At 40.4% G+C, this 13,356-nt stretch overlaps 1 protein-coding gene across 50 annotated transcripts in view; it reads right to left on the reverse strand.

The window, feature by feature from the left end:
- Window positions 1-13,356, reverse strand: part of KTN1 (kinectin 1) — a 121,867-nt gene that overhangs the window by 56,355 nt on the left and 52,156 nt on the right. For all 50 annotated transcript variants that reach the window (XR_011380695.1, XM_070053628.1, XM_070053617.1 and 47 more), the window contains 4 exons: window positions 11,875-12,015; window positions 5,321-5,427; window positions 4,014-4,146; window positions 1,885-1,972 (listed from right to left, as the gene is read on the reverse strand). Coding sequence is in view for 49 of the 50 variants with exons in the window: in XM_070053628.1 (XP_069909729.1) it covers window positions 1,885-1,972; window positions 4,014-4,146; window positions 5,321-5,427; window positions 11,875-12,015 (469 nt within the window). In the remaining variant the exon portion in view is untranslated. The remainder of the gene's footprint in view (window positions 1-1,884; window positions 1,973-4,013; window positions 4,147-5,320; window positions 5,428-11,874; window positions 12,016-13,356) is intronic.

The raw sequence follows: 13,356 nt of genomic DNA on the forward strand, positions 1-13,356 counted from the left end.
TACAGGGTAGAGAGAGAGAAAAGCAAGGGAGACAGGTATGATGCCAACCTAGAGAGCAACAAGTGCAACAGCGAGGAAGACGGAAGATTTTAGGAGGGAGATCACCAAGAAAAACTGATACATTCTTACTTACTATTTATCATGCTGAGATGGATATATGGGTGCGTGTGTAGGTATTAAGAGGAGTTTAACCATAGGTAAAATTTTAAACATTAAGACAAAAGAACAAATAGGTAAAGAAATAAACCAATGACTAGCTCTAGGAAATACACAGTAGTTCAAAGGATTCAGGGCAGAGGGGACAGGAAGAGGTTCAATACATGTAAAGTCACAGAGACGGGAGGAATACCTTCTGGTTTTCCATTGCACAAAAGAATGATTATAGTCAATAGTACTGTACTGTGTAACTCAAAATAACTAGAAGGGAACATTTTGAACTATCTCATCTCAAAGAAATCATAAATGTCTCAGATCATGACTAACCTAAATATCCTGAGTTAATCATTACACAATGTGTAAATATCACATTATATCACATTATACCCCACAAAGATGTACAATTACTGTTAACAAAACAAACTTTTAAGAAAAAAAATCACTTTTAACATATTTCTTGGCTCAGCATTGAATTATAGTCGTAATTATATAAACAAACAATAATGATATAATCAAAAAGCTTGTATAACCATATTGGAAGAATGAGGGACAGGTAGTACAAATGGGGTAAATGTGTTAAGTCCTCTTTTTCTGTAACAGGAAGGTGGATGCCCATCAAGCAGTATTAAGTATACTGTTCTGAAATACCAAGTAAAACACTAAAGGCAAAATGTAAAAATTCAGAGCAACTGCTTTTGGCAAGAGGGAGGTATTAATGTCCACAGTTATATGTAGTTTATTGTTACAGTCTTTTAGGATAATTTGTGTGCTTTACTGATGAAATATAAACTTCAAAAATAAGCTAATGTTCTTTTTTTTTTTTTTTTTTTTGACAGGCAGAGTGGACAGTGAGAGAGAGAGACAGAGAGAAAGATCTTCCTTTTGCCGTTGGTTCACCCTCCAATGGCCACCGCAGCCGGCGTGCTGTGGCCAGCGCACCGTGCTGATCCAATGGCAGGAGCCAGGTGTTTCTCCTGGTCTCCCATGGGGTGCAGGGCCCAGGCACTTGGGCCATCCTCCACTGCACTCCCAGGCCACAACAGAGAGCTAATGTTCTTAATATAAACTTTACATAAAGAGAAATAGGTCATCAAATATTTTGGGTGCACTTAGACATTGAACCAGAGGTTTATTCCTGGGGGAGAGACGGAGGAAACTAAAGGTTTAACGAGCCAAAATTCCTTACTTTCATCTGAAACTACATTTTGCCAGATCACCCTCTTGCATGGGGAAAAAGGTGGTAGGAGAGATACACAGAAAACACACAGTACAAGTTCCATTATCTCCCAGATGGATCCATCAAATTATGAATAAGTGAGCAGTAAAAGTTATTTATTAAGTGGCACAGTTTTAAGTAAACCACTTGGATTGGTAATGCTCTATTTTTCTCTTCACAACACAGAATTGAATCTTTTCTTAAAAAACAAAATGAAGAGCTATCAAGGAACAAAAGGAGTAACTACATGAAAGCACACCGCCCATGCTCCCTCCCTTACATTATTATGTACTGTAACTCTGGCGAAAACTTACTGCTTCAGCCAAAGTCATAGGTTTTTATTGTAAAATCCCAACAAATGCCAAGAAAATAAATATATTTTCAAAGTATAAAAGCTATTTTTATTGCACTATAACCAAAATGCCCAATTGTACTTTCTTCACAAATGGACAGGGGAGGAAATTTCACCCCCAATTTTATACACCATTTAAATGAGTATCTCTTCCCCTCACCTTGCTGTGCTGCCTCATGTTCTGCTGTTCTCTTCCTGATGTAGCTCTGAACTTCTTCCCATCTTCTCTCAGCTTCCTGTAGTTGAACCTTGATATTTACAGGGAGAGAGAGACAAGATAACATAAACTTGAGATTTAAAATTTAATAAGGAAAAAGCATTTTCTACTGTTAGTTGTGTCTTAAAATTGCTTATTGCCATGAGTTTCCTACATTTTAATATGATATGCAGATACGCACAGTTTGAAAGATTTATATAGCAGCCACAGCCATCTTGTCCTCCCAATATACAGGTTTACAGATTGGAGATTAGATCAGAAACTCAGTTTTTTTATTGTTGGATCAGGATAGCTAGCTACTTCTGTGTACATATCTGATCCACTCAGCTATGATATGTTGTCCATTGATTTCCAGCTGATAAGCTCTCAAAATACAGAACAGTTATCTTCACTGCTAAACCTCAGGAAGTACCTAAATTTCCTATTTTGAGGTCATATACTTTTAGCACAACACTCCAATTTGGACTACAATCTTTACTCTCAGTATCTATTTATCTATATTCACAGACAATAGACTTCCATCCATAAATGCCAGCAGCGGGCCTGGCGCTGATGCGTAGCGGGTTAAGCCACTGCCTGCAGTGCTGGCATCCCAACATGAGTGCCGGTTCGAGACCCGGCTGCTCCAATTCCCATCCAGTTCTCTGCTATGGCCTGGGAAAGCAGTGGAAAATGGCCCAAGTCCTTGGGCCCCTGCAACCACACAGGTGACCCAGAAGAAGCTCCTAGCTCCTGGCTTCAGATTGGCACAGCTCTGGCCGCTGAGGTCATCCAGTGAATGGAAGATCAACTCATCGATCGCTCTCGCTCGCTCTCTCTCTCTGCCTCTCCTTCTCTCTGTGTGTATCTTTTTCAAATAAATAAATAAAGCTTTAAAAAAAAAAAAATGCCAGCAGCAAACCTGCCAGCAAGACCAAGACGAAACAAAAGTACACTCAGCTTTTAATGGTCTCACGTGGGACCCAAAAACTTTCAAGAAATACAAATTCACTATTTTCCATTCAATCAGTCTCAAAGCCCTTTTAACCTGTGCTACTCTAGAACTATCAAGGTATGAGGAAATCAGTCATCTAGGTAGGTATCTAGTACATTGAGCTTATACAAACCCAACTACAATTTCAACAAATCCCTTAATAAATGGGGCAATTCTCTATCATTCCACCCAATGTACACATGGTCCACAGTGCATACGACAGGAGAGAAGATAATCCGCTCCTCTCTCAGCTGGCCTGAGCAGCCCCACTTGTCTCCTGATAGTACGAGCAACTCATTGAACCAAGTGCCACTGTGCTGGCTAGAAACACAGTAAGTGATTTTTTTGTATATCACAGCTCAAGTACAAGCCACTGGAACACGACCTGGGTCTTCTATACAAGCAAAAAAAAACATCTATTCCAATGCTGAAAGAAAAATACTCTATTGGACTTACTGAAAAGTCTAATTTATGGACGACAAAATGGATATTAAATGCAATTTTACACAATTTTTGCCTTATATATATATATAAACCCAAACCTCCATTTATAAGAGGAAATTCTACTACTTATACATGTCAATCAGTTAATTTAAGATGTATTTGAAAGGCAGAGAGAGAGAAAAAGACAGAGAAAGACAGACATCTTCCATCCACTGATCCACTCCCCAAATGGCCAGGGCTGAGGGCTGTTTGGACAGAATCCAGGAGCCCAGAGCTTCATCTGGGTCTCTTACAGAAGGCAAATACTTGGGCCATCCTCCTCTGCCTACCCAAGCACATTAGCAGGGAGCTGGATTGGAAGTGGAACATCTGGGACTCTGGCTGGCACTCTGATATGCTGATATGCCAGAATTGCAAGCAATAGCTTAGCGTACTGTGACACAATACCAGCCCCTAATTTCATACCTACATACCTACAGACAGTCTTCAACTTCAAATTCAAGATTATATGCAATTCTTTCATCAAAGCATACATTTTTCAGTCCCATTAAGGCTCAACCTATGTTTATCAAACCAACACATATACACATGCAAGTCATCAAAACAAATACCAACATTATTCATGAAACGATAAATCCATGTGGGAATACACTACCTTCAGCTGAGTAACTGCTTGCTCAGCATTCTTCTTTTGGACCTCTTCTTGCTGGAGCTTTCCTGTTTTCTCAGTCAGCTCATTCACCAATCTAGCATAATCCTGGCGCAGTTTATTTAGTTCCGCAGACTGCCTAAAAACAGTAACTGGATTAGAAACTTTCATTATAACACATATAAGAAATGAATTTTTTTTTAGTTTTGCTGAGCAAGTAATTCTACTTATAGCCAAGTGAAAAATAACACAATAACTGCTAGAAATGAAGGTTGAGTGAATAATTATAGTAATTATACAAATTATGTAAAGCAACTACAAAATATCAAAAGCAACAGATGACCACCAATTCATGAGTATGAGTAAACAGTGCATCAAACGGTCTTCTGAAAACCTATTAAAATTAACCAGAAATCTGACTCTAGGTAAGCATACTGTTGGTCTCTCTAAGGGACTGCTTCTCAAAGAACAGCTCTAGAACTAACCACATCACTGTCACTGGAATGTGCCTTACTATGCGGATTCCCAGACAAGGATCATACTTATTAGAGATGAGACTTATTTTTCAACTAACATGCCAGGTGAATAATGAAGTTTGAAAACTACTGTTGAAGGGGGTAAATGATTTAAAACTTCTAAATTCTGTCTCATAAATTTGTAGACTGTTTGACTCGCTGCACTAGTATTTAAATATAAAATATAAATAAATTTATATAAATATGCAATTTTCATACAATACATAAATACGAATTTTTAAATAGCTGAAGTTCTTCACACAGCCAGAGAACTGTCTTTGAAAAGTAATTTATTTTAGAAACAAATGTAGGCTGGCGCCGCGGCTCAGTAGGCTAATCCTCCACCTAGCGGCGCCGGCACACCGGGTTCTAGTCCTGGTCGGGGCGCCGGATTCTGTCCCGGTTGCCCCTCTTCCAGGCCAGCCCTCTGCTGTGGCCAGGGAGTGCAGTGGAGGATGGCCCAGGTGCTTGGGCCCTGCACCCCATGGGAGACCAGGAAAAGCACCTGGCTCCTGGCTCCTGCCATCGGATCAGCGCGGTGCGCCGGCCGCAGCGCGCCGGCCGCGGCGGCCATTGGAGGGTGAACCAACGGCAAAGGAAGACCTTTCTCTCTGTCTCTCTCTCTCACTGTCCACTCTGCCTGTCAAAAAATAAAAAATAAAAAAAAATAAAAAAATAAAAAAAAAAAAAGAAACAAATGTAAGAAACAAGTGTAGCCCATTACCATCAAATATCACTCCATGAATTCAAGAAAATGACTTTGCTATTCATTGAAAACTAAAGCAATTAGAAACATACTTGCTCTCCAGTTGGTTTGTAGTGTTGCTGACAGCATCTCTCAGTATACCATTTTCCTGCTTCAAGTGAGCTATCTCTGCTTCCATCTGCTCACGAACTTGCTGAAACTAATTGTTTTACACACATAAGATTTAGAAAACAAAGATGGTCAAAGCTACCTTTTAAAAAGAATTTTATTTGATTAGAATGTGAAAAGTATCAACAGAATGAAATTTTAAATCATTCTTGTCAAATAAATATAAACAAATCTAAAGGAAGAATTACATTTTTTTAGTAATGAATGCAAAGTAAACACAAGTTGTCACAGCATTCAAAAATCTGAATACAAGTAGGTGCTAGCTGCTATCACATTAGAAATATAAACACATACAGAGATGACTATTTCAGAACTAAAAGATGAGTTAAGACTCTGCCTGGGGACAGCGCTGTGGCACAGTGGGTTAAAGCCCTGACCGGAAGCACCCGCATCCCATATGGGCGCCTGCTCTAGTCCCGGCTGCTACTTTTCTGATCCAGCTCTCTGCTATGGCCTGGGAAAGCAGTGGAAGATGGCCCAAGTCCTTGGGCCCCTGCACCCATGTGGGAGATCTGGAAGAAGCTCCTGGCTCCTGACTTTGGATCAGCGCAGCTCTGGCCATTGCAGCCATCTGGGGAATGAACCAGTAGATGGAAGACCTCTCTGTAACTCTGCCTTTTCAAATAAATAAAATAAATCTTTTAAAAAAAATACTCTCTTTCTACCTGATAGGAAATTAAACCTGTTCTGATCTTGGAAAACATGTCAATTTCATATTGGATACATATGTATGTATCTTTAATGTATATGTATTTTTATGTATATGTATTTTTTTTTTGTTAAGATCGTTTATTTATCTGTTTGAAAATCAGAGAGAGAGGGAGAGATAGAGATAGAGATCTTCCATCAGCTGGTTTACTCCCCAGATGGCCCTAAAGGCGAGGACTGGTCCAAGACAAAGCCAGGAGCCAAGAGCCTCCTCCAGGTTTCCCAGGTGGGTAGCCGGGGCCCGAGTACTTAGGCTGTCCTCTGCTGCTTGTCCCAGAAAGCTGGATCAGAAGTGGAGCAGCCAGGACACAAACTGGCACCCATATGGGATGCTGGCATTGCAGGTGGCAACTTCATACACTACACCACAATGCCAGCCCCTGGAAACATATTTAAATAAAAGTTTTTAGTATTCTAAAACTACAGAACTTGAAAATATTTTCAATATATTTATATTAGACTACAAATTGAGCTATAATCAAATAAGTGATAACAGAAAAATCTACTTCCTTGCTGAAGATTCTAATCTGTTTTTTACTACCATAGTGTGCACAATGTAAAATGCACCATTCTTAACCACAGTCAAATGCACAGTTCAGTGGTATCATAATGTTGTGCATCCATAACTACATTCATCTTCATAACTCTTTTCATCTTTTAACACAAAACTCTAGAAGCAGGTGCATAAGTTAGGATATCCGCATTAGAAACTGGAGTGCCTGGATGGCAATTCTGGCTCCAGCGCCTGGCTCCAGCTTTCTGCTAATGAAAACCATGGGAAGCAGCCATGATGGCTCAGGCAACTGCCACCCAAGCAGGAGGCTCAGACTGCATTGCCAGCTCTGGCCCCAGGTATTGTGAGAACTTGGAAAGGAAATCAGTGGATGGGGGAGTGTGCTCACTCACCCTCTCTCTGCCTCTCAAATTGATAATTAAAAAAAAAAAAAAAACAAGCAAACAAAAAACTGTACTAAGTAATCACTCCCCATTTTTCCCTCTTCCAATCCTTGGCAACCATCATTCTCATTTTCTCCTGAGGTCTAATTTTTTAATTTCAGAGCTACAGGATCAAAAGGTAAAGAACATTGACTCTTACGAGGACAGGCATTACTTTAATTTTTTTTTAAGATTTATTTATTTATTTTATTATTTTACTTGAAAGTCAGAGTTACACAGAGAGAGGAGAGGCAGAGAGAGAGAGGTCTTCCTTCCGATGGTTCACTCCCCAATTTGCCACAAAGGCCGGAACTACGCCAATCTGAAGCCAGGAGCCGGGAGCTTCTTCCAGGTCTCCAAGGACTTGGGCCATCTTCTACTGCTATCCCAGGCCATAGCAGAGAGCTGGATCGGAAGTGGAGCAGCTGGGACTCGAACCAGCGCCCATATGGGATGCCGGTGGCCCAGGCCAGGGTGTTAACCTGCTGTTCCACAGTGTCGGCCCAAAGCATTACTTTATTATATGAAATAATGTTGCTTACTTTAAGAGAAACTAATATGGAGAGCACAGGTTTGAGCCCTCACAGCTCTGCTTCCATTTCCGTTCCCTGCTAATGTTCCCAGGAAAAGCAGTGGAAGAAGGCCCAAGTACCTGGGCCCCTGCCACCCAGGTAGGAGACCTAAAAGGAGTTTCAGGCTCCTGGCTTTAGACTGGCCCAGTCCAGGCTGTTGTAGTCATTTGGGGAGTGAACCAGCAGATGGAAGATTTTTTTCTCTGTCTCTCCCCCTTTGTCTTTCTGCCTTTCAAATAAATAAATAAATCTTTAAAAAAAAAAAAAAAAGAGAGAGGGAAATTAACAGTTACTGATAATCTTGGGCCAGCACCGTGGCACACTAGGTTAATCCTCTGCCTGCAATGCCAGCATCCCATATGGAGGCCGGTTCTAGTCCTGGCTGCTCCTCTTCCAGTCCAGCTCTCTGCTATGGCCTGGGAAAGCAATAAAGGATGGCCCAAGTCCTTGGGCCCCTGCACCCATGTGGGAGACCAGGAGGACCCTCCCAGCTCCTGGCTTCAGATCGGCGCAGCTGCAGCAGTTGCGTCCATTTGGGGAGTGAACTTACAGAAGGAAGACCTTTCTCTCTGTCTCTCTCACTGTCTGTAACTCTACTGTCAAATAAAAAAAAATCTAAAAAAAAAGTTATTGATAATCTTAATAACAATTAAAAACTACAGTACATATGTTTTTATTTTTCAGAGAACTCATACAGAATGTATAAATTGTCCTCCAAGTAATCAAAGAAAAAGATCAATCCCTTAAACATCTTTCATCTTCAATAAAAGATGTTGCTACAATGCATATGACTAACTTTCAAATGGGCAATAAACAGAATCAAGAAGAAAAGAACACTTGAGGCTAGGAAGATCAGTACTTCAATAACCTAGCTGATGGAAGGGAGAATAATTCAAGTGGCTGGGAAATGGGAAGACAGAGGATCAAGTAGGAGCTGTGGATGAGGAAAGACCTGACAACGGCATGACTCACTTCTTTTTCACTGTTAGTGATTATATATATAAAAATTATATATATAATATACATATTGTTTTTTAGACAGGCAGAGTTAGACAGCCTGGCCCAGCCCTGATGGTTGTGCCCATTTGGAAGTGAACCAGCTGATGGACAATGTCTCTCTCTGCCTCTGCCTCTCCTTCTCTGACAACTGTGACTTTCAAATAAATAAATAAATAATCTTTAACAAAAAGAATACCAATCACAAGTTAGAACACTTAGTAAATGAGAAACCTAGTAAGGAGCTACAATTATGCTAGTGTGAAATAACAAACTAAGGAGCTATGAACTGATGGAAAGAATAACTAAAAATAAAGTCTCCTTAAGATTTCAGACCAAATTATAGACTGGTCAAAAAAGAAAGAAGCCAAAGGAGTCAAGCGTAAGGATAAATAATGCTTCATAATACTGGAAAATAAAAATAACCTGATCACCAAGACTGTGAGTTCTGACACATGTTAATGAACCTGAGCTAATGGCACACATTCCAAATGGAAGCATTTGCCACCAAATGGAAATAATTTTAATAAATCACTAGTCCAGAAAACTCAATTAAGGGCAGCATTATATGTGCACTTGGCAAGCAGACCCAAGCCATGATCTTCAACAGCCTCCTTATCATTAACAATGATTTTTTATCTGTTTTTAAAAAAAAAATTCTGGTAACAAAGAAAAGATATACTAACTAGCCCAGACCTAACTAGAATCACAGAAAAGACAGATGGTAAGAACTGAACCTCCCGAAATAGTGACAGAAGAAACCGAAGGTCATTTAAGCCAAAACCCTGGAGTCCTTCAAGGTCACCTCCCTGCTCTAACACTAAGCCCTATCTAGTTCTCTTGCCCTACTCAAAGTCATCCTCCCACTGACAATATCTAATATCTGAACCCAGGGCCTTGGTCTCTGACTAAATTCCTGCAAAAGCCTTCAACGTTCCCTCGTTCTAATCTCTGCTCTGATGCCAGAGTAGTAATTTAAAATACTAATATAATTACACTGCTGGGTTGCTTAAGTTCCTTTACTGCCTTCCTGGTCTTCCAGTACATGCAATTTTATTTGTAAATGTTTTTGACCTATTATCAACTGGATCCAAATATGTGAAATTCAAGGATATGGAGGTATGACTTATATACTCATCCACATTTCCAATAAATGTAATACAAATCTCTGTTTTACATAAAGACTTAGAGGCTTAGAACTACCATAAAGATTGAGAGAATGCTCTGTCTCCACACGCAGTTGCTTATAAACTATACAAAAAAAAAATGTTTAACTTTGGGAGATGGAGATGTGTCTGGAATGGAGCCAAAGTGCAAAGAGAGGAGGCAGACATGAGAGCTGATTCTAGCTTCCTTACTGGCTAGCTCAACACATTATTTAACATCTTAAATCCCCTCCTCTTTTAAAATCTTAGTAACTTTATATATAAACCTCGTTGAAAAGAAAATAATGTGTAGAAAATACCTAATTATACTTATTTTTAATAAAAAATTTTTATTTAATAAATATAAATTTTGAAAGTATAACTTTTGGATTATAGTGGTTCTTCCCCCCATAACCATCCTCCAACCACAAACCATCCCACCTTCTACTCCCTCTCCCATCCCATCCTTTATTAAGATTCATTTTTAATTAGCTTTATACACAGAAGATCAACTCTATACTAAGTAAAGATTTCAACAGTTTGCACCCACACAGATACACAAATTATAAAGTACTGTTTGAAGACTAGTTTTGCAATTAATTCTCATAGTACAACACATTAAGGACAGAGGTTCTACATGGGGAGTAAGTGCACAGTGACTCCTGTTGTTGACTTAACAACTGACACTCTTATTTATGATGTCAGTAATCACCCGAGGCTCTTGTCATGAGCTGCCAAGGCTATGGAAGCCTCTTGAGTTCACAAACTCCGACCTTATTTAGACAACGCCATAATCAAAGTGGAAGTTCTCTCCTCCCTTCAGAGAAAGGTACCTCCTTCTTTGATGGCCCTTTCTTTCCACTGGGATCTCACTCACAGACAGATTATTCTTGATGCCAGTCCTGATCCCCAGGTACCACAACTCTGTTTTTGTTGCTGCTGTTTTCAAGATTTATTTATTTATTTGAAAGGCAGAGTTAAAGAGAGGAAAAGAGAGGGGGGGGCATCTTTCTTTCTTTCTTTCTATTTTTATTTGACAGAGAGTTAGTGAGAGAGAGAGAGAAACAGAGAGAAAGGTCTTCTTCCATTGGTTCACTCTCCAAATGGCCACTACGGCCAGAGCTATGCTGATCCAAAACCAGGACCCAGGTGCTTTCTCCTGGTCTCCCATGCGGGTACAGGAGCCCAAGCACTTGGGCCATCTTCCACTGCCTTCCCTGGCCACAGCAGAGAGCTGGACTGGAAGAGGAGCAACCAGGACTAGAACCCGGCGCCCATATGGAATGCCGGCACCACAGGCGGAGGATTAACCAAGTGAGCCACGGCGCCAGCCCCAAGAAGTATCTTTCATCTACTGGTTCACTCCCCAAATGGCTCCAACAGCCAGGGCTAGGCCAGGCTGAAACCAGGAGTCTTGAGCTTCACTGAGTCTCCTACTTAGGTGCAGGGGCCCAAGCACATGGGCCATCTTCCACTGCTTTCCCAGGTGCACTAGCAGGCAGCTAGACAGAAGTGGAGCAGCCAGGAATCGAATCCACACCCATATGGCTTGCCAGCATCACAAGCAGTGGCTTAACCCACTACATCAAAATGCTGTAACCACAACTCTAACTGTATTTCTCACAAACTGTTAATATTAGACAACTTGTATCAGAATGCCTGGAGGACACTCATTGACCCACTGAGCCATCAGCTCTAGGGACAGAACTAAGAAGCCACCCTGAGTAACTTGTACTCAGTGTCCATTTCTTCACTATCTTACTTGACCATATCTAATTGTTTCAGAAGATTCAACACAGCCTGGATATTGTCTTCCCTACCTCCCATCTCCATTGCTCCTAAGTACCCAATGCTAAATACCTCTTATGTGCAAAGCCCTGTGTTCTGTCATCAACATGTAGTGACTGTTAAACTCACTCCTTTTCATTAAGTTAGCTACTTTTATAGGTGGGGATGAGTTAGGGAGACCAGAAGCAGATAAGCTAACTTAATGAAAAGGAGTGAGTTTAACAGTCACTACATGTTGATGACAGAACACAGGGCTTTGCACATCAGAGGTATTTAAAAGTTTGCTAATTAAATAAACATATTTCATCTTGCTTTCAAAGAATGAAATTATACCTTTATCTGCATCTTTTGAGTCTCTTGAAAACTGACATGCATTTTGTTTTGAAATACATTATGTTCCTTTTCTAAGGTTCCAATCCGATCTTTCATCCTTGCAATAACCACGTTGCTTCGTTCCTTCTCTGTCATTATCTCCTAGGAGAGAAAATCAGAAAAAAAATTATAAAAAAACCAGTTATCAAAATAAGCCTATAAATGTAAGAAAACATTTTTTAACGTCAGTAAAATGATCATGGATGCTGAACCAGGAAGTGCTTGTTTGAATAATCAAGTTTAAAAAACAATCTTATACATGTCACCAGCTCTTCATACCAGTTCCCTTCACAAACACTTGGCCACTCTGTTCACTCTTATTTCAAATGCAGTTTCTGGTTTCAGAGTTAAAGACGATGCACCTAGAATAAGTCCTACATTCTAACTTGATTATAAGAAAGAACAATTTAAAACATAACACTTAACTCTCTATTATTCCAGGTACCATTCCTCCTTTAGGGTACTGAAGAGGCCTAGGAAAAAAGCCTAAAAAGGCAAAATAGATTATTTCTCCCAGAGGAAGAGACTGGAACAAATCTATTGTAGAAAAGAAGCTTGCAACAAAGGTACATAAAAACAAAAAAAGAAAAGTTTTATCCTCTTCTCAAATCAAATCTCAAAAGGTAATTTCATTGACTTTTGCAAGTACTATATATTCCTAAAACAAATATTAATCACCAAAGTACATGAAAACCTAGAGGTTCTAAAGTTATCTGCAGGTACAGTTAGTCCATGTCCTTGCTCTAAAAACATTTTTGAGGGGCTGGTGCTGTGGCGTAGCAGTAAAGACGCTGCCTGCAGTGCCAGCATCCCATGTGGGCACCAGTTCGAGTCCTGGCTGCTCCACTTCCAATCCAGCTCTCTGCTATGGCCTGGGAAAGCAGTGCAAGATGGTTCAAGTTCTTGGGCCCCTGCAACCATATGGGAGACTAGAAGAACCTCCTGGCTCCCAGATCGGTGCAGCTCTGGCCGTTGTGGCCAACTGGGGAGTGAACCAGTGGATGGATGACCGACCTCTCTCTGTTTCTCCTTCTCTGTGTAACTCTTTCAAATAAATAAATAAATTTTTAAAAAAAGCTTGAGAAAACTTAAAATTTTAAAGAAATTTATAGTTGTCCCTGTTAATTTATATATTTATATAATAATTCTGTTAATACATTTATATTTGCAAATTGTTATACTGATCTAAGAAGTATACACATCCGGGGCCAGCGCTGTGGCGTAGCAGGTAAAGCCACTGTCTGCAGTGCAGGCATCCCATATGGGCGCTAGTTCGGGTCCCAACTGCTCCACTTCCAGTCCAGCTCTCTGCTCTGGCCTAGGAAAGTAGTAGAAGATGGCTGAAGTGCTTGGGCTTCTGCACCTGCGTGGGAGGCCCGGAGGAAGCTCCTGGCTTCGGATCAGTGCAGCTCCGGCCACTGTAGCCAATTGGGGAGTGAACCA

Source organism: Oryctolagus cuniculus, chromosome 12, assembly GCF_964237555.1.
Source record: "Oryctolagus cuniculus chromosome 12, mOryCun1.1, whole genome shotgun sequence".
In the NCBI taxonomy this organism is placed as follows: Eukaryota; Metazoa; Chordata; class Mammalia; order Lagomorpha; family Leporidae; genus Oryctolagus; species Oryctolagus cuniculus.